Source organism: Strix uralensis, chromosome 12 (genome assembly GCF_047716275.1).
Source record: "Strix uralensis isolate ZFMK-TIS-50842 chromosome 12, bStrUra1, whole genome shotgun sequence".
Taxonomy (NCBI): domain Eukaryota; kingdom Metazoa; phylum Chordata; class Aves; order Strigiformes; family Strigidae; genus Strix; species Strix uralensis.
In genome coordinates, this window is record NC_133983.1 from 20,150,411 (window position 1) to 20,170,826 (window position 20,416).

The window sequence follows — 20,416 nt, forward strand, 5'->3', positions numbered from 1 at the left end:
TGCCAAAGTTCTTGCGTGTGCTGACTGGGGCAAGGGGATTGCAGGTGCAATTTACTGTGCCAGGGTGTTGCTACTTCTCAGAAACAGTGCAAAAATCTTCTCAGATTGAATGCATGCAAGATTTCTTCCCCATGTTTCCAAACAAATAGTAACCTAACCACTGGGAAAAAAATAGATATATTACCTGAGTGCGTTCAGCTAGCTACCAAAGCAAAAAAATACCCTTTTCTTCACAGCCCAATCTAGCTTCTGCAGAAAGCATGAAATGAGTGAAAATGCAAAGCAGCCTCTGCTCTAATAACAACCAGGTTTTGCATGCATGTCGAGCCAGTGCTTTTGGTTTCGCTTTCTCACTACAGCTCTTGTGCTCCACCCTTCGGGGTTTTTTTTTCTTTTTTTTTTTCCATCAGTTTTTGCAGGCTAACAGAGGCGGGCAAAAGCAAGTTGAGGGAAAAGGCAGTCCCCTGAAGAGGAGCTGGGGAAAAATCCTCAATCCCCATCTGTGCTCACTAAAGGACAGCCAGCCACACCACTTGCTTTAGCCTAAAACTTCCCCCCCCCCAACACAGGAGAATCACTGGTGGTTGAACTGGTTATCCAGGTAAGCCTTTTTTTTTAAACCCTGAATCTCAGTAGCTAAGTGCTCTCTAACCAGGAAGTTAAATGTTTGAAGACAAAACTCAACAGAAAACAGTGTAACAGCAGAGAAGGGCATGCTCAGCTGTTTAGTGCAATAGATATGTTTATTTACTCACTTATCAACCTCAAGCAGATTGGGCATTTGTGCCCCCTCACTTATTTCAGATACCACAGTGTCCTGGTTTTGACTGGGATAGAGATAACTTTTCTTGAGCTGGCAGGGGGCACAGCTGGAGTGCCAGGCCCAGACTGGCCAATGCAGTATTCCATATCATGTGTCATTATGGCCGGTGTATAAAGGAGGTGGGTTCTCTGTTGCTTCTGGCAGCAGGATCTTCCTTCTTTCAGGATCGCTGGTGGGGAGCAGGCTGGCTATTAGTTGGCAGGTGGTAAGCAATCTCATTGTGCATTACCTGTTTGTACTTTGTATTATTGTTTTTTTTATTACAATCACTGAAATGTTTTTTATCTCAAGCTACGAGTCTCCTTTTCTCGCTCCAGTTTTCTCCCTTATTCCCTGGGCGGGGGGACAGCGTGCAACTGGCTGCATGGTGTTTGGCTGCCGGCCAAGTTCAAACCACGACACCCAGTTGAAAGGGCCTTATAAATACCCGCAAGAGATGGACAGAGAGAAAAACCCCACCACGTTTGTGTTTTGCCTGTGAAAGTGAAAGTGAAAGTGAAAGTGAAAGAAGGGGAGAAAGAAAGGGAAGAACAGCTCATTGCTGGTGATGCTGGTTAAAAGTTCACAGGGCAAGAACTAAGTTTCTGCCAAGTTTTCAAGAATCAATAGAGTTGTAGTTCTGGGGTTCTGGGGAAAAGCTTGGGAATGCACCCAAAGCTGAACAACATTTTTCCCCTGAATAATCATCCGATGATGCTCTTCACCCAATGGTGCATCATTCAGGCCTGCTTGCTGGATATCAAAGACGTGGCAGTGGCCATGATGCAATAGTTACAGGTTTCTGTAATGCTTCTATCCTAAAGGTTGGGAAACGTGTGTAGCCAAACTGGGGCACCCACTGCTTCTGCCAGGACATTGTGCCAAATGGAAATTTTTCATTTTCATTGCTTTGTTTATATACTGAAAGTATCTTTCCAAAATTGCCATGGAATTTGGGGTGTGCCATTTCTCACCAGATTCAGAATTTAATCCTGTTGGAACAGTTGGACTTTTTCTTATGATTTTACCTTAAGAATTGTATACAGGAACTTGAGAACATTTTGGGACCTCTCGCGTCAGTAATCTGAACAACATTGCTCCATACTCAGAGATGCCTGAAATTTAGCAGTGCCTGGGGAGGAGTAACAAAAGCACTTGGCTACATCAAAATCCCTTTCTTGTTTCCTTAGGAGGGCTGGGAGGGCTCCAGCTGCTTTCCACCCCCGTGCTCGTGAAACAGCCTCCCACTGAGCTCTTCTGCCGTGCTGGGGAGGGCGATGCCTGGTCCTTTACCCATGGGCAGCCACCCGCCACTGGGGAGGCTATGAGTTGAAGGAGCAAGTGCCTCCCAAAAAATGATGTCAGAAAATGTGAGGCCCCTTGAAACTTGCAGTTTTGGCCCAAATATTGGTGTCGTCCTGCTGCTGATGTGGGACTGTGATTAGCAAAGCTGGGAAGCTAAGGTGTGCTGCAGGGAGGTGGCTCACACCAGATGCAGCAAAAACCCTCCCTTTTCTGTCCCCAAAATACCCTTCTGCACTCCAGGACGTCTGCTACTGCCAGCATGGAGAGCAGGAGCAGGTGAGACCAGCTCGTGCCAGGCTGCCTAAACAATGAAGGAAATACCATGGCAGGGCAGATTTATTTCAGATTTGGTTGCAGAGGAGGCTCTGGATTGCTCTGCAAGAGTGGGAGCATTTGTTTCCTGCTTCTGCTTTGCTGAGTCAAACCACGAGTAAAGCAGTTCAGATCCGGAGAGTCTCGGTTCCTATAATTTCTAGCAGGGAAACAGTGCTGCTACTGTGTTTTGTTCCTTCCTGCGGAGATTTGTAGCTTTGCTGGGCAGGAGCTCTCTACTGAAATGTGCTTAGCACAGCTGGAGCCTCTCGTCACAGCTGTAAAAGAAACAATTAAAAATAACATTTGTGCTCATCAGCAGTGTCCCATTGGCTTCCCTTGGTGCTAATACTCACACTCAGCTGCCTTTGATGGGGCCATTAGTCAAATCCCCCTCCTCTGCTGGCCAGGCTGCCCATACTGATGAGGGCCCCATTATAACGGGAAAATCCTTCCGTCACTTCTGACACAACCTATTTTTTTTTTCCACCCTCTCTGAGGCAGCATGGACATCAAGGAATATTTCACCAGAATTTCTTACCAGGGCTCCTACGATAAGCCGGATCTGGCTACCTTGACAGATGTATTCCAGCACCACATCCGAGCAGTCCCTTTTGAAAACCTCAGCATCCACTGTGGGGAAAGCATTGAGCTGGACCTAGAAGCGACTTACAACAAGATAGTGAGGAAGAAACGTGGGGGCTGGTGCATGGAAAACAACCACCTTTTATCGTGGGTCCTGAAAACCCTCGGTTACGATGTCACCCTTCTGGGATCAAAAGTTTATGACCTGGAGTACAAGGCGTATGCAGATGAAATCAATCATCTGCTGCTAAAAGTGGTGCTTGATGGCAAATCCTACATCGTGGATGGTGGGTTTGGCAGAGACCGCCAGATGTGGCAGCCAATGGAGCTGATTTCAGGGAGAGACCAGCCGCAGACTCCTGGGGTCTTTCGCTTCCTGGAGGAGAGCGGGGTCTGGTACCTCGAGAAGGTGAAAAGGAAGCAGTGGGTTCCCAACCAAAGTGTCTCCACTTTCCATAACGTGGAGAAAGAAGTTTGCCGTCAGGTTTATCTCTTTACCCTTCAGCCACGAGACATCGAAGAGTTCAGAGCCAGCAACACCCACCTGCAGACAGCGCCAGACTCGCTGTTTGTGACAAAGTCTATCTGCAGCCTGCAGACCAACGACGGCGTCCGGGCTCTGGTGGGCTGGAAACTCTCCGAGATGAAGTACAATTATAAGGATAATATGGATCTGGTGGAAATCAGAATCCTTGCAGACGAAGAAATGGAGAAAACACTGAGAGAGAAATTCAGTATAACACTAGACAAGAAATTTGTACCCATCAATAAAAGCAGGTTGTCTCCATTTTAACTCACTGCCTGAATTATAATTCAATCCCATGCCATTGCATGCAATCCTTCCCCTATTTCTGACAAGCATCTAAAGGTTAAGCTTTCTCTTTCCATCTACACCTGTGTAAGTCAGAACACATTAGCATGAATCTGGAAAAGAAACTGATTTTCACAAATGCTCCTGCATCTCTTCTTGGTTTGGGTACAAATAATTTCTTCCTAGCTCAATCAAATCACTCCCCTTCTGTTTGTGCTTAGCTGGAAGCACACTCTGCCCATTCCCTACTCCTTTCATCTCTTAAAAGTTTTTCCAAATACATCCAGAGTAGCAGGGCAGAGCAGTGGAGCTGTATGTCTACCATAGTATTTCTGGAATTTAATAGCCAGAAAAACAAAGATATCCATTGCTGAGTTTGCTACAGTAAGCCAAAAGCCTGTCCTATTCGCTCTTGTATTCACAACACCCTCTCAGGCAGCAGTCGGGCCACCCCATGCCTAGGCTGCACTGTGCAAATACTTACGGACTGGCTATTTACAGCCTAAAACTGATGATGAGACATATTAGCGGACAATTGTCTTCTTGCAGACTTCGTACAACTCCTGTTCTCTCAGTGACATAGCCAAACACCAGTATTTCTTTGAATTGAAAGCATCTCCCATTGAATTGAATGGGAAGCATCTCCCTGCATTTTGTTTGCTCCCACCCAGCAGCAGACTGCTGGGAATACACGCTCCTCTCCTAAGAGTGCTACTCTTCTCCAAGTGTTATTGCACATTAAGTATCATGGCTGAACTCAAACACATGCGCAGAATTGTTTTTTTGAAACATATCTGTCCTACTGAGGATGTGTTTGCAGTGATACTAATTATATTGATATAAGGAGAAACGATGCATCTTAATCAGATACCTAAAGGCTAAGATTTTTAGCATGGGAAATTACTCAAATATAAACACTTTGCCCTCTGAGATGATGCTTGATGTTCCTTTATGTACAAATCATGGAAGCATTACAACTATGCACTTAGAATTAAGCAAATTATAGAAGTGAAATAAAGAACTCAAGAATTGTGAAGTAGAAGTATGTACTCCCAAACATGTTTTCCCAAAGTAAAAAATTTCATTAACCACTGCAATTGTCCTGATTTTTTAAAAAATACAGTAACTCACTGACCCTTTGTTATGCAAAGTGTGCAGCTTTCCCTAACTAGCAGGTTATAGTTAATAAAAGCTGCTGCTATTCTGCACAATGTATTTCATAGAGACACAGAGAGTTCCCCAAACCCCGTCTTCCCAGAGTCAAACACTCTATATGTGCTTGGCTGCATGTGTGCAATAGTCCCTTACAGCGCATGAGGCTCCCCCATGCTATAGGGAAATGAAATGTCGATTGCAGAAGACAAAGGGGCTTCTTATAGCGTGGACCAGCAGCTTGCAACACAGATGGTCAGAAGAAGCTGTCCCAGGACCTGACTTGTGTGCAAGCTGTATCTTTCTTTGGTCCCCATGTTAGTGGAAGAGCTAAACGAGCTAAACTCGGTGGGTTTATCCTCACAGCAGCCTGGCAGCTGGGGCAGAGCACTGGGACAGAGGTAAAAGCCCGGCCGGGTCTTGCAGAGGTGTGGGGCAGGAGAAGGTCCATGCAGAGCCAAGCAGCTCCATCGTTTGTGGGAAGAGACATGGGAAACACCTAGAATGGGCTGTGCCTGTTCCTCTCCCCGTGCCTGGGTATTTCTTGTGCTTTGGGCTGTTTTATAGGCTCAGGGGAAGAAGTAGGGCATTATGCCCATTGCCGCAGAGATTCAGCATGTGAAGGGCCCACAATAACAGAAAAACCACTTTCCTTTCAGCTGATTCATCTCCTCGAGCGTGCGCCCCGTCCCCTGCTCTGGCTGCTGCCCGCTTTGTGGCACAGCTCAGCGCTTCTGGCCCTCCTGCTCAGCACACCCACAGAAGCAGATTTTATTGCTGAGCAATCGAGGGAAGCTCTCTGTTGGAAAGGGGAAAAAAAAGAGGCTCTTCATTGCAGATTGCACTGGTTTGTTTTTCCCTTATCGCTAACTTTGGAGCCAAATCCTTAAAGGCATAGCAGGCTCAGGGAGCGCAGCGCTCTCCGGGAGCAGCATCCTCACTGCCGAAGGACAGGGCTTCTCTTTGAACCCAAGGGGATTTACACAGCTACATGACTTGGCCAGTCTGACCTTGTTGCTTTCAGGGTCTGGTATCAGCCATGAAGGATAGCTCAGCGCAGTGTGATTAATTCAGTGATTGCCATCCCCACCAGCAAATTAATGAGTTCTTGGCTTGGATTACTATCTCTCTAACATAAGCAGCTTCCTACAGGGATCCAGGCCATTTGAGTGTCAACAACGGAAAATCTGTATCAAAATTTGCACTATGGCTTTGCTGCTTCAGCATGGGTGCAGCCATCAAGGTGCGCCAGAGACTGAAGCACCTGAGTGACCTGCGGGGTTGAGGACCGGGTTATAACCACTTACAAAAGTTGCTTGCAATACCCATACTGTGTTTCTCCTTTGCATTCCTGGAGGGCTTCAGTTCTCAATCAGTAACGTGGGAGGTTACAATCTACTCAATATTGTAACCAATTTGAGGACTGGATCATTTTCAGGCTCTCTGTACAGCACCTAACACCATGAGTTGTGTGACAGGGCTTTCTGCACATATGTCAATAGAAAAAAAACAATAAACCCATCAGAATATAGAATATTATAACAGCAGAAACTCTCTCCCCTCTTTTCTTGTTCTGCTGGAGGATAACTCTGTCCCTGCCAGGCAGTAAAGGCAGCCTGGACCTTTAAGAGCAGCAGTTCCCTCTACAACTCTTCCTGGGAACTTTGGAGCCATCTGGGGTGGAAAGCCTGAGCTCGCTGTCTGGGAGGTAAGTGCCTGATCTTTAACTTCATCCTGCAGCTGTGGGTCAGCCTGTTTGGAAAAGCCCACCCTGGTGGGTCTGCATACCCTGTGCTTAGCACTGTAGGCGTATTAGCCAAGTATCAATTACAGCAACCCCAGGGCCGACAGCACGCGTTGCATTGCAAGGACATTGTCCAAGTACAAAGATCAGGTGCCCGAGACTTAAACTATCCCCTTACGCTGTGCCACAGTGCATGAAAAAACTGACTCACAGTGTAGCTTAAAATCAAAAGAATGGTATAGGCACGTGCAAGAGGATCCAACGGGGGAAGCCTCTCATGAATTTTAGCAGAGAACTGTTCCTAATATCCAGCCTAATTATGGAAGGACACAGTGATCCTCAGGGACGCTTGCAGACAGGCAGAACTAACGTCTGAATCTCGCTACCCACCAAGCTGTACAAATGCTGAACAAAGCTCGGCTGCTGCAGGAGCAAAAGTAAACAAGGCTGAGATCCGGACTGAGGCCTAAGGTATTTGGCAACCCACTTTTGGAATGCAAACTGTGCCCTGGGTGAGGGCTTGCTTGCTGCTGCAGCCCCATCACTAGTGCGGTGGGAACGGTTGTGCCAAGAAGAAAAGCTGCCTCCGAGAAGGCGAGGGAGTAACTGCTGGTTTACCTGAATGCTCCCTAATGCCAATGAGTTTGTTGTGCAGCTTTATTATCCTTAAACCTCTTTAAGTACTCAGTGGGATCAGAGCCCATTTTGTCAGCCCCCACGAGGCTGTCTCTGCTATACAGACTTTAAATTGATGAGGCCAGAGAAGAGGCAGCTGGGGAAACTGAGGCACAGCCTGCACATTTCCCAAAATACTTTTCCCAAAGCCTCATTGCCAGCGCCCCGTGGAGGCTCTCCATGGGGAGGTTGCTCGTGCCTGGAAGAGGGGAGGGAGCTGGTTAGACTCTCTCGCCGGGGTGATGGGGACACCCAGACCCAGGAGACAGGTTATACAGAGGGCATCAGGTCTTCTGCTGCTGGCCCAGAGCAGGGCCTGATCGGTTTTTGCTTGAAAGCAAATTTCAAGCATATCAGACCCACCAGGCTCATGGACTCACTTGGGTCCCTCCTGGTCATAGAGATTCAGCTTGAGACCATCATAAAGAAAAGACGTTTCTGTCTGGCTGTGCAAAATGGCTAAAAGTGGGAACAGAAAGAAGAACGAGGCAGAGAACCACAGGATGAGCTTGCAAGTGTACACGTGCACTGTCTGTTGGGGAGGGAATGGCTTTCTACAACCAGCGTTTCCAAGGAGATCCTGCCAGAGATGAGTGCCCTTGTCCTAAAAAAGGGATGGAAAAAACCCATAAAACGCAGTATCAAAAGACCCATTACTGTTTTTCATGTAGCTTCTTTGGGTCCTTTTGAAGTGAAAATGTGCGTTTCGTATTCCCTTACTGGGATAGTCCTCTCTTTTTTTACATTTTCCTGTGCTTGTGCATCAGCCAGTCTGAATCCTGGTACCAGTGCAGATCAGGAGCAATACAAGCGAGTCAAGTGAGTTTTGCTGCTGGCATCAAAATTGGGGTCCAAGTCTAGAGATCAGGTCACCTGTTGTGCTCACCTGCTGGGGCGGGGGGATTTCCACCTATATATTTGAGGTGGGATCTTCAAAAGCTCCCAGCACTCGCTCAAGTGCTGGCATGGACATCGGGTCACGCTGCTGGTCACTGCTAGGGGAAAACTTGGACCAAAGCAGAGAATAGTCGCTGGAAGGTAATCTCTCCCATCTCATCTACATCAAATGATTTTTGGAAAATCCTCCCAGGGAACGTGCAACCAATTTCAAGGAGAAAGAAATCCTCAGACCTTTTGGAAATTAATACAGTCCTTAGCAGACTGTGAATCATTCTGGAAAACAAATACCCTTGCATGGAAAAAAGCCAAGTTAAATCTCAATAAAAGGCAAGAGAAATCCTTACAGATACCAGATGAGTCAGTGGATTAGAAGTGTTATAGGGAACCTTTTGCATCTTGACCATGCAGCCAGTACCGATGATGGTCTCGTTCTGCTAAGGAAAGGAAAAGGGATTGGAGATACGAAGACACAAAATATATCCAATAATTTGACCTGAAACTAAGGCCTTTGGTTTGTAAATGATGGTAAAAGGAACCCAAAGCCACAGAATATGTCTTGAATGTATTCTTAGTAATTATCAATTCCCCTGGCCCTTAGGTTATAGAAAAACTAAGTGTTCCTTCCTTTCAACAGCCAGGGTCAAAGCTCTGTCTAAACTCCACAGGGAAACTGAAGAGGTTAAGAACACAACAACCTACTTCACATGGACAGCTAAATGTCTAAAATGGTGACACACGGAGATGTTCATCCCAGTTAGCTGAAGCCACCAATGTAAAATCCTTCCAGTTAAATTACCTGTGGGATAAATAAAGAATTGCTTATCTGATATGGTAAAAGAGGCAGTAAGAAATTGCTTTGAATTCTATGCCGGTATGGTCTAGCAGCATTTCTGCAAACCTGTTGTTTGTCAGTTCTATTAATTTTTTGTCACGTAGCACCTTACATGGGGCCAGAGATTCTGTTGTGCCACCTGCCGTGCCTTCCCATAGGAAAAACATTCACCTGGGTTGAAGGCAACATCTGAGCCAGAGAAAGCATTATTGTCACCTGCTCCTATCCTCATCTCTTTTTTAAGAAATACAGATGACACAGGCAGGCCTCGCCTGCATTCATCTCCTATCAAGGGCACAGATTTCTTTCAAATCCTCAATAAAACGGCCTAGGTTCCATTTGCAGGCTGGTTAACCTGTGCTACAGAAATAGGAGTGAACCCCTTGACAGCTGCACAACAGTAACTGGCTATTTTTCTGCTCACACAGGCAAAATGAACATTCAAGAGTATTTCGCAAGAATTTCTTACAACAAGTCCCATAAGGATGCAGACTTGCAAACCTTAACAGACATTTTCCAGCACCACATCCAGGCAATTCCTTTTGAAAACCTCAGCATGCATTGTGGGGAGCCCGTCAAACTGGATTTACAGTCTACTTACAATAAGATTGTGAGGAAGAATCGTGGTGGATGGTGCCTGGAAAGCAACCACCTTTTATTTTGGGCCTTGCAAGAATTAGGCTATGACACCTGTATTCTTGGAGGAAATAGTTATGAACCAGCAGAGAGGGCGTACACTGCTGAGATGAATCATATCCTACTGAAGGTGGTGATCAAGGGAGATTCCTACATAGTAGATGCCGGTTTTGGCGGTGCCTACCAGTCGTGGCAGCCACTGATGTTGATTTCTGGGAAGGATCAACCCCAGACCCCCGGCATCTTCCGCTTCATGGAAGACAATGGCACCTGGTTCTTTGAGAAAGTCAAAAGGAAGCATTATATTCCCGAGCAAAGTGTCCCTTTCACTGATACTCCAGAACTGGGGAATATCAGAAAAATATATACATTCACTCTCGAGCCACGGCATATAGATGACTTCCAGGAGCTAAACACGTACCTACAAGTGTCTCCAGATAACATACTTCGGAAGAAGTCCATCTGCAGCCTCCAGACCACTGAAGGGCTTTACGCCTTAGTTGGATGGACCTTCACTGAGATGAAGTATAACTACATGGACGACATGGATGTGGTGCAGATCACAACTCTTACAGATGAAGAGGTTGAGAAGACACTGAAAGACAAATTCAATATAGTGTTGGAGAACAAACTCGTACCAGTAAACGTTCGTGGCTTGCCACCTAATTTAGTGGATACGCTCCAATTCTAATGCTGTGCTAGATGGATCTTTAAATATCCACTATAAAAATTAACATTAATAATAGTAATCTGAATCTGAAATTGAGCTAATCAGATGAACACAAAGCTTGGTAAATTCAAGTACATTGCTGATTAACTGCATATACCAACTGCATTTTTTTTCTTAAGCTTTTCCTCTTTTGGAAACAGAGACATCTTACTACCTCTAGTTTACTCATGTGGAAATTGCTTTTTGACTCTCTGGATCTCATTTTACTTCAGATATATATTGTGGCAGAGGAGACCAAAACGATACAGAAGGAGAAGCTGCGTTACCATTTTACACAAAAGACCTCTAACCTTTTTTGGCGTTATTTCCAATTTTCTTCTCAGCAGAGTTTTACAAATGATTCACTTCCGTTAACAGTCTGAAAGAGAAAGTTGAGCTGAATTTGGCTTTCAAAGACTTCGTAAAGAAAAGAAAGGTTAAGACTTTTTCAAAACAAGCCACTATTAGGTGCTGATTAGCTTATGATGAAATAACTTGAAAGACTTGAGTCCTATTCTCAATCTTTACCAGAAATTGACTTAAAGTGAGCTATTTATTCAAGGGCACCTAAAAAAACCCAAAAATTCTCTAATTTTGAGCATCCAGTTTTTTCTGAGTCAGAAAGCCAGGAGACCGAAGGTAGCATTACTCTGTGGCTTTGGTGGAATAAGGACAATTTAACCCTGATGAAGATGGAGCTTGGTAGTTTCACTGCTCATAAATGATGACTGCTGCTGATTTTTTTTTTTTTCAGAGCTAATAAATATGATTATATATACATAAATATATAAGTTGTCCAGTAATATAAATTAGATCACTATATAGAGAACACATCAATTATAAAGCCAAGATATTTTCCATGTAGGAAAATTAAGGACTATTTCCCTTTGAGATGTTTCTTCTGCTGTTTCATATCCCAGTCGCAGAAATATTGCGAGTGTTTCATCGGCACCTCTCTGCTATCCCAAATATGAGCTCACCAAAAGAATTTCAGTGAACTCTGTATTCATACACATATATAACTCTCCTTTAGTCAGTGCACATGTTGATTAGCTGGGACTATTTTCCTCTTAAAATATCTTGCAATGATATTGTTTTGCATGTGGCACACAGGTTTGAATACCCAGCCATTTATGTGCCTGATAGAGACTGTTGACTTGTGAATCCTCTTTGTGCAGGCAGGTCATACCTAAGTGAGTGGAACTGCATGTGCCCAGGTCACAGGCTATTTTATCTGTTTGTTTAGCAACTGTACAGAATTTTTGCACATGGTCAGGTAATTAATTTTAACAGGATGTCTTATGTTGACTTCTGGACTAGACCAGCACAACATCTTTATTTTCAAACAAGGCCTTTCTGTCCCCACACAGGAAGATGCATTGCCCTGCAATTACCAAGCAGCTATGGTGAAAATGTGGTGAAATTAAAGAGAATTATAAACTGGTCTTTAGCAACGGAGTATTTCCCCATAGACCATCTGCTTTGTTTGTGGGCTCTGCCATGGGTGCCTATTCTGCCCGGCTGCACCTCTGTAACGGCGTTTCAGCCCCAAATTTTTCCAAATCTTCCCATTTGGAAATTGTCCAGAGTAGGCTTTTGACAGCTCTCATTAGGAAGCGTGAAATGAAACTGTCTCAGGGTCCAGCCAGCAGTGCCGATGCCCCGTTACATATTACTCTGTCATACTTCCCTTTGGCAGCGACAGCGTGACATGACGGCAGTTATTAACTGGTTAATCATGGGAGCATTTATTTGCACAAAAAGCCAGAAAAACGGAATGTTTCCAATTTCTAGATAGGACATTGAAATGAAGAGAGAAAGACTAACATCCTGGGTCTCCAAAGGTGCTCTGGGTATATTACATACTGATTTGGGGAGCGCTGGAATATTTTTGTGGCAGTGTGCGCAAGGATCAGATGCAGAGGGGAGGGACGTCGTGTACTTCTTGCAAAGTTGCAAAAGTAAAATCTCAGGCACAAGCAAATGCTGGGTGTCCAAGCTCCCTGGGAGGCTGCCGAGGCAATCCCTACCTCCCCGATGATTTTGGGAGGGAGCCAAAGCCCTGTGCCCAGCTCTGCCAAGTGTTGCAGGAAGCAGTGGCGCTGCATGCTGATGTGGTGGTTTGAACTTTTAGGAAGGGGAAAAAACACCCACCGTTTGCTGACATTCATGGTGGGAACGAATCATGCAGCCACCTCCTGCTCACCAGGAGGGTGCCCTGACTAGGGGCAGCCCCACGGCTGCTGGGGGGTGGCTGCAGACAGAGGTACCCTGGGCTGGGGAGGGAGCTGTTGACTCTGCCCCTGGGCCCTGGGGAGAAGATTTGCTTTCTGATCCTGTTCCTGCCACACTGAATTTCTTGTTTGAAACCACTTCCATGTGACCCTGCTGGTGCTGTCTTACCTCTGGTCTGGTAAGGAGCATTTTGAGCAGCGCTTGTGGGAGCTGAGGAGGGGGAAAATTAAACACGGAAGAAAGGAGTGGAAATTGCAGCCGTGTCTGCAGCTCTGCATTGCTCCAAACACTCAGCGTGGAAGGGGCTGGGATCTGCCGACCCTTTGCATGAGCTGCCTTCCCTGCCTGGGACTGGGACCCCCACTCCTTGCCCGCCCATACAAGCTGACCTCCTGGTGCTGCCTTATAGGCACATCCAAGTGCTGCATGAGAAAACTGTGTCCGAGTGTGGCAGAGTGAGTTTTGGTTTATTTTGCTTCTGGGATCACGACCTGCATACTCCAGACCCCAGAGAAGACTGCTGCTAACTGCTGATCAGCTTTTCTTGAAGCAGACCCTTCAGAAGGAAAAACCAGAGGAGTTTGGGGGTCGTGGACGTACCAGTTGGAAAAGTATGTGGGCCCAGGTAGGACAGCATTTCTCATGAAGGAGCTAGTGGGGAGGGGGAAAATAGGCCAAAGAGCTGCTGTGAAAGCCTGAGTTACCCAAAATGTTTGATAAAGAGTTCACTGGCCGCAGCAGCCCCAGGTAAGGTGGACAATCAGGTACAGAAAGCTCAGATACTGAGAAAAAGCCAAGCAATGTCCAGCACAGCTACTCCCTTCTGTCATCCCATGGGCAGAAGTTGGTGCCATAGTTGCAGGCTCATCCTTCGGCTGCTGGGGCTGACACCACAAAAACTGTACATGATGGAATCTTCAGATACAAATAGAGAAAGATATGTAGCCACAGCTATCTGATATCTATAATCACGCAAGAAAGGCAATGAATATAAATCATGAGGGAGTTCTGCCATTAGGAATTGTATTTATAGGCCAAGAATATTATTTACCAGTCTTGTATTAGGGCAGACTACATCTATTAATTCCCTTTGGAAATGAAAGGCTAGACCCAGCCACTCGGCTCAGGGTGTGCAGTGTTTCCTTTCTCAGCGACTCAGAGCTGAGCAAGATGGGAAAATCTGACCTTGCGTAAGAGTTTATGATTTTACACTAATTCCATTTAAAACACCTTGACTGTCTTATTACTTTAACAGTCTTCTCCCTAAAAAACCCAGATATTTAAGTAGAATACCAAATAGTCTGTATATTAAGCAATAATATAATATAATATGATATAATATAATATAATATAATATAATATAATATAATATAATATAATATAATATAATATAATATAATATAATATAATATAATATAATATAATATAATATAATATAATATAAATATACCTTGCTTTGTTATGCAGCCCATCACGGAGTTCATTATACAGGGGAGCTGCTTAACAGTGAGCAGACACTTGACAGTTACCCCAAATAGGGCACCCTGTACTTTTATTTCCCCAGGCAAATATTGCAGCATATAATTGCACTGCAAGTGCAATTACACTGGGGGTCTTCCAGGAAAAGCTCAACCAGCTTCAGTGCTTGCCAAGGCTGGGAAACTGTGTTACAGTGTTCAGGTGGACAGCAATATCCTTTCCAAGGACATTCCCGTTTACACCTTCACCCCGCAGTCATGCTTCCTGCAACCCAGCCCGCCCAAGCTGGACTTTGCCTTTGCTGCTTTTGGCGATGGGTGCAGGCACCTCATGGCTGCATTACCCAGCAGCCGTGATTGCAATTTATTGTCCCACCAAGCCTGAAAATAGCCCCAATGATCTGGCACAGAGCTGAAATGCAAACAGAGTCCAGCAAGGCTCCTGGGTCAGGATCAGCCTTTTCTTACTTTTATTGTTCATTGAGTGAGCTTTGTCCTCTGATGGCCTTGGGCACGCCTGGGGAGAATGAGAGCTCGTGGTTTTAATGGCTTGAGGAGCAAAATGTGCAGGATGGGGAGAAAAAGGAAGTGATGCAGGAATGACAGCATAAGCTAGTGAGTTGGGATGAACATTGGAAAGACATAGGAAGAAAATGCTCAAGATCAGAGCCACATTATAGGGAGAGGAGTTGAGAAAAGCTGAGTATCAAAGTACCAGGAGAAATGGGGTTGACTCCTACTTGTGTGAAAACACTTGTGTCTTAATGGGACCCCAGAGTTAGCTGGAACAGATCCCCAACCACTGCACACGCTTGCCTGAGGGAGCACAGCAAGTGTTCAATTCTGGCACCGTCTGTGGTCCCAAAATGGGCAAGGATCTGCTCACACATTGCACAGCAACGGGCCCACAGGCTTCTTTTCGGTACGGTTCCCACCAGGACTGTGGGTCTGCCTGCTTGGCTATTGGATTCTCTTTGTCAAAATGAGCAGCTCTTAGCCTGTGGGAAGAGAAGGGATTATTCCACGTACGGCAAGATCCACCCAGGAATACCAACTTGCTCTTTGTACCAAGCTGGATCTGCCCAGGGGAGCCTGACGAGGGCAGGTAATCCATTCCCTTCAGTGCCTCTTGGATTGGGCATTTGTTCTCACTTGTGGAGTCAAACACCAGCCACTGATGGGATGATAAAGAGCCACATTCTGATACGAGAGTGGAGCTGTGTAATGCGTTACCACAGACATCTCTGTTTGCTCTTATTTATTATCTCTGCTAATTATTCCAATAAATCAGTTAGCTTGAAACTTGCCGTTGGTGCTAAACGTGAAGGACTGGACCTACTCTTGGGGAACTAACAGGAAAGAATCCAGCTGTATATACAGCTTGTATAAGACTTAGCTTGGCAAAATGCAAGAAAATTTGTAGATACAAAAGCAGTATGAAACACACGGGAAGCATGGAGCTCCCTATGTGTTAGCACTCCATAGTCATCACTTTGCCAAGAGCTTCTTCACCACCACCACATCCTCAGGTGCTACTTGTGGGCAAAGAAGACACACTGCTGTCCCAGTGCTTTCTTACATTCTATGAAATGTAATGTAAAATGTAAATGAAATGTAAAAAATTGCACATAAAGGACAGAGAGCAAATTAAGCGAAGGCAATGCCAAAGTTCTTGCGTGTGCTGACTGGGGCAAGGGGATTGCAGGTGCAATTTACTGTGCCAGGGTGTTGCTACTTCTCAGAAACAGTGCAAAAATCTTCTCAGATTGAATGCATGCAAGATTTCTTCCCCATGTTTCCAAACAAATAGTAACCTAACCACTGGGAAAAAAATAGATATATTACCCGAGTGCGTTCAGCTAGCTACCAAAGCAAAAAAATACCCTTTTCTTCACAGCCCAATCTAGCTTCTGCAGAAAGCATGAAATGAATGAAAATGCAAAGCAGCCTCTGCTCTAATAACAACCAGGTTTTGCATGCATGTCGAGCCAGTGCTTTTGGTTTTGCTTGCTCACTACAGCTCTTGTGCTCCACCCTTCGGGTTGTTGTTTTTTTTTTTTTTTTTTTTTTTTTCATCAGCTTTTGCAATCTAACAGAGGCGGGCAAAAGCAAGTTGAGGGAAAAGGCAGTCCCCTGAAGAGGAGCTGGAGAAAAATCCTCAAGCCCCATCTGTGCTCACTAAAGGACAGCCAGCCACACCACTTGCTTTAGCCTAAAACTTCCCCCCCCCCAGACACGGGAGAATCACTGGTGGTTGAACTGATTTTCCAGGTAAGCCTTTTTTTTAAACCCTGAATCTCAGTAGCTAAGTGCTCTCTAACCAGGAAGTTAAATGTCTGAAGACAAAACCTGGCAGAAAATGGTGTAACAGCAGATTGGGGAATGCACAGCTGCTTGTTACAATAGATACGTGGGTTTATTTACTCACTTATCAGCCTCAAGCAGATCGGGCATTTGTGCCCCCTCACTGATTTCAGAAACCACAGTTGAAAGGGCCTTATAAACACCCGCAAGAGATGGACAGACAGACAGAAAAACCCCACAACATTTTGCCTTTAAGTAAATGTTACTATACGTGTTTTGCCTGTGAAAGTGAAAGAAGGGGAGAAAGAAAGGGAAGAACAGCTCATTGCTGGTGATGCTGGTTAAAAGTTCACAGGGCAAGAACTAAGTTTCTGCCAAGTTTTCAAGAATCAATAGAGTTGTAGTTCTGGGGTTCTGGGGAAAAGCTTGGGAATGCACCCAAAGCTGAACAACATTTTTCCCCTGAATAATCATCCGATGATGCTCTTCACCCAATGGTGCATCATTCAGGCCTGCTTGCTGGATATCAAAGACGTGGCAGTGGCCATGATGCAATAGTTACAGGTTTCTGTAATGCTTCTATCCTAAAGGTTGGGAAACGTGTGTAGCCAAACTGGGGCACCCTCTGCTTCTGCCAGGACATTGTGCCAAATGGAAATTTTTCATTTTCATTGCTTTGTTTATATACTGAAAGTATCTTTCCAAAATTGCCATGGAATTTGGGGTGTGCCATTTCTCACCAGATTCAGAATTTAATCCTGTTGGAACAGTTGGACTTTTTCTTATGATTTTACCTTAAGAATTGTATACAGGAACTTGAGAACATTTTGGGACCTCTCGCGTCAGTAATCTGAACAACATTGCTCCATACTCAGAGATGCCTGAAATTTAGCAGTGCCTGGGGAGGAGTAACAAAAGCACTTGGCTACATCAAAATCCCTTTCTTGTTTCCTTAGGAGGGCTGGGAGGGCTCCAGCTGCTTTCCACCCCCGTGCTCGTGAAACAGCCTCCCACTGAGCTCTTCTGCCGTGCTGGGGAGGGCGATGCCTGGTCCTTTACCCATGGGCAGCCACCCGCCACTGGGGAGGCTATGAGTTGAAGGAGCAAGTGCCTCCCAAAAAATGATGTCAGAAAATGTGAGGCCCCTTGAAACTTGCAGTTTTGGCCCAAATATTGGTGTCGTCCTGCTGCTGATGTGGGACTGTGATTAGCAAAGCTGGGAAGCTAAGGTGTGCTGCAGGGAGGTGGCTCACACCAGATGCAGCAAAAACCCTCCCTTTTCTGTCCCCAAAATACCCTTCTGCACTCCAGGACGTCTGCTACTGCCAGCATGGAGAGCAGGAGCAGGTGAGACCAGCTCGTGCCAGGCTGCCTAAACAATGAAGGAAATACCATGGCAGGGCAGATTTATTTCAGATTTGGTTGCAGAGGAGGCTCTGGATTGCTCTGCAAGAGTGGGAGCATTTGTTTCCTGCTTCTGCTTTGCTGAGTCAAACCACGAGTAAAGCAGTTCAGATCCGGAGAGTCTCGGTTCCTATAATTTCTAGCAGGGAAACAGTGCTGCTACTGTGTTTTGTTCCTTCCTGCGGAGATTTGTAGCTTTGCTGGGCAGGAGCTCTCTACTGAAATGTGCTTAGCACAGCTGGAGCCTCTCGTCACAGCTGTAAAAGAAACAATTAAAAATAACATTTGTGCTCATCAGCAGTGTCCCATTGGCTTCCCTTGGTGCTAATACTCACACTCAGCTGCCTTTGATGGGGCCATTAGTCAAATCCCCCTCCTCTGCTGGCCAGGCTGCCCATACTGATGAGGGCCCCATTATAACGGGAAAATCCTTCCGTCACTTCTGACACAACCTATTTTTTTTTTCCACCCTCTCTGAGGCAGCATGGACATCAAGGAATATTTCACCAGAATTTCTTACCAGGGCTCCTACGATAAGCCGGATCTGGCTACCTTGACAGATGTATTCCAGCACCACATCCGAGCAGTCCCTTTTGAAAACCTCAGCATCCACTGTGGGGAAAGCATTGAGCTGGACCTAGAAGCGACTTACAACAAGATAGTGAGGAAGAAACGTGGGGGCTGGTGCATGGAAAACAACCACCTTTTATCGTGGGTCCTGAAAACCCTCGGTTACGATGTCACCCTTCTGGGATCAAAAGTTTATGTCCCAGAGTACAATGCGTATGCAGATGAAATCGATCATCTGCTGCTAAAAGTGGTGCTTGATGGCAAATCCTACATTGTGGATGGTGGGTTTGGAATAGCTTACCAGATGTGGCAGCCAATGGAGCTGATTTCAGGGAGAGACCAGCCGCAGACTCCTGGGGTCTTTCGCTTCCTGGAGGAGAGCGGGGTCTGGTACCTCGAGAAGGTGAAAAGGAAGCAGTGGGTTCCCAACCAAAGTGTCTCCACTTTCCATAACGTGGAGAAAGAAGTTTGCCGTCAGGTTTATCTCTTTACCCTTCAGCCACGAGACATCGAAGAGTTCAGAGCCAGCAACACCCACTTGCAGACAGCGCCAGACTCGCTGTTTGTGACAAAGTCTATCTGCAGCCTGCAGACCGCTGATGGCATCCGGGCTCTGGTGGGCTGGAAACTCACTGAGATAAAGTACAATTATAAGGATAATATGGATCTGGTGGAAATCAGAATCCTTGCAGACGAAGAAATGGAGAAAACACTGAGAGAGAAATTCAATATAACACTAGACAAGAAATTTGTACCCATCAATAAAAGCAGGTTGTCTCTGTTTTAACTCACTGCCTGAATTATAATTCAATCCAATTCTATTGCATGCAATCCTTCCTGTATTTCTGACAAGCATCTAAAGGTTAAGCTTTCTCTTTCCATTTACACCTGTGTAAGGCAGAACATATTAGCATGAATCTGGAAAAGAAATTGATTTTCACAAATGCTCCTGCATCTCTTCTTGGTTTGGGTACAAATAATTTCTTCCTAGCTCAATCAAATCACTCCCCTTCTGTTTGTGCTTAGCTGGAAGCACACTCTGCCCATTCCCTACTCCTTTCATCTCTTAAAAGCTTTTCCAAATACATCCAGAGTAGCAGGGCAGAGCAGTGGAGCTGTATGTCTACCATAGTATTTCTGGAATTTAATAGCCAGAAAAACAAAGATATCCATTGCTGAGTTTGCTACAGTAAGCCAAAAGCCTGTCCTATTCGCTCTTGTATTCACAACACCCTCTCAGGCAGCAGTCGGGCCACCCCATGCCTAGGCTGCACTGTGCAAATACTTACGGACTGGCTATTTACAGCCTAAAACTGATGATGAGACATATTAGCGGACAATTGTCTTCTTGCAGACTTCGTACAACTCCTGTTCTCTCAGTGACATAGCCAAACACCAGTATTTCTTTGAATTGAAAGCATCTCCCATTGAATTGAATGGGAAGCATCTCCCTGCATTTTGTTTGCTCCCACCCAGCAGCAGACTGCTGGGAATACACGCTCCTCTCCTAAGAGTGCTACTCTTCTCCAAGTGTTATTGCACATTAATTATCATGGCTGAACTCAAACACATGCGCAGAATTGTTTTTTTGAAACATATCTGTCCTACTGAGGATGTGTGTGCAGTGATATAATTATATTGATATAAGGAGAAACGATGCATCTTAATCAGATACCTAAAGGCTAAGATTTTTAGCATGGGAAATTACTCAAATATAAACACTTTGCCCTCTGAGATGATGCTTGATGTTCCTTTATGTACAAATCATGGAAGCATTACAACTATGCACTTAGAATTAAGTAAATTATAGAAGTGAAATAAAGAACTCAAGAATTGTGAAGTAGAAGTATGTACTCCCAAACATGTATTCCCAAAGTAAAAAATTTCATTAACCACTGCAATTGTCCTGATTTTTTAAAAAATACAGTAACTCACTGACCCTTTGTTATGCAAAGTGTGCAG

The 20,416-nt window shown here is 45.2% G+C and overlaps 3 protein-coding genes across 7 annotated transcripts; all 3 read left to right on the forward strand.

Annotated features, from left to right (window-relative positions):
- Positions 1-388: 388 nt before the first annotated feature.
- Positions 389-4,907, forward strand: LOC141949014 (arylamine N-acetyltransferase, pineal gland isozyme NAT-3-like). 4 transcript variants are annotated; one of them, XM_074882159.1, is made up of 3 exons: positions 389-601; positions 1,141-1,324; positions 2,920-4,907. In XM_074882159.1, exon 3 carries the CDS (start codon positions 2,925-2,927, stop codon positions 3,795-3,797), a length of 873 nt encoding a protein of 290 aa, XP_074738260.1. In that variant the 5' UTR covers positions 389-601; positions 1,141-1,324; positions 2,920-2,924; the 3' UTR covers positions 3,798-4,907. The 4 variants fall into 4 exon arrangements, with proteins under 4 accessions (XP_074738260.1, XP_074738258.1, XP_074738256.1 ...); XM_074882157.1 differs by lacking the exon at positions 1,141-1,324 and having other exon boundaries at positions 2,924-4,907; XM_074882155.1 differs by lacking the exons at positions 389-601; positions 1,141-1,324 and adding an exon at positions 649-1,028 and having other exon boundaries at positions 2,924-4,907.
- Positions 4,908-4,928: 21 nt separating this feature from the next.
- LOC141949016 (arylamine N-acetyltransferase, liver isozyme-like) lies at positions 4,929-11,283 on the forward strand. The gene is made up of 2 exons (XM_074882161.1): positions 4,929-6,675; positions 9,547-11,283. The coding sequence occupies exon 2, from the start codon at positions 9,552-9,554 to the stop codon at positions 10,443-10,445; it is 894 nt and encodes a 297-aa protein (XP_074738262.1). The 5' UTR covers positions 4,929-6,675; positions 9,547-9,551; the 3' UTR covers positions 10,446-11,283.
- A 1,599-nt stretch (positions 11,284-12,882) lies between these two features.
- On the forward strand, positions 12,883-20,351 carry LOC141949017 (arylamine N-acetyltransferase, pineal gland isozyme NAT-3). 2 transcript variants are annotated; one of them, XM_074882162.1, is made up of 3 exons: positions 12,883-13,323; positions 16,256-16,447; positions 18,368-20,351. In XM_074882162.1, exon 3 carries the CDS (start codon positions 18,369-18,371, stop codon positions 19,239-19,241), a length of 873 nt encoding a protein of 290 aa, XP_074738263.1. In that variant the 5' UTR covers positions 12,883-13,323; positions 16,256-16,447; position 18,368; the 3' UTR covers positions 19,242-20,351. The 2 variants fall into 2 exon arrangements, with proteins under 2 accessions (XP_074738263.1, XP_074738264.1); XM_074882163.1 differs by having other exon boundaries at positions 16,273-16,447.
- The last annotated feature ends 65 nt before the right edge of the window (positions 20,352-20,416 follow it).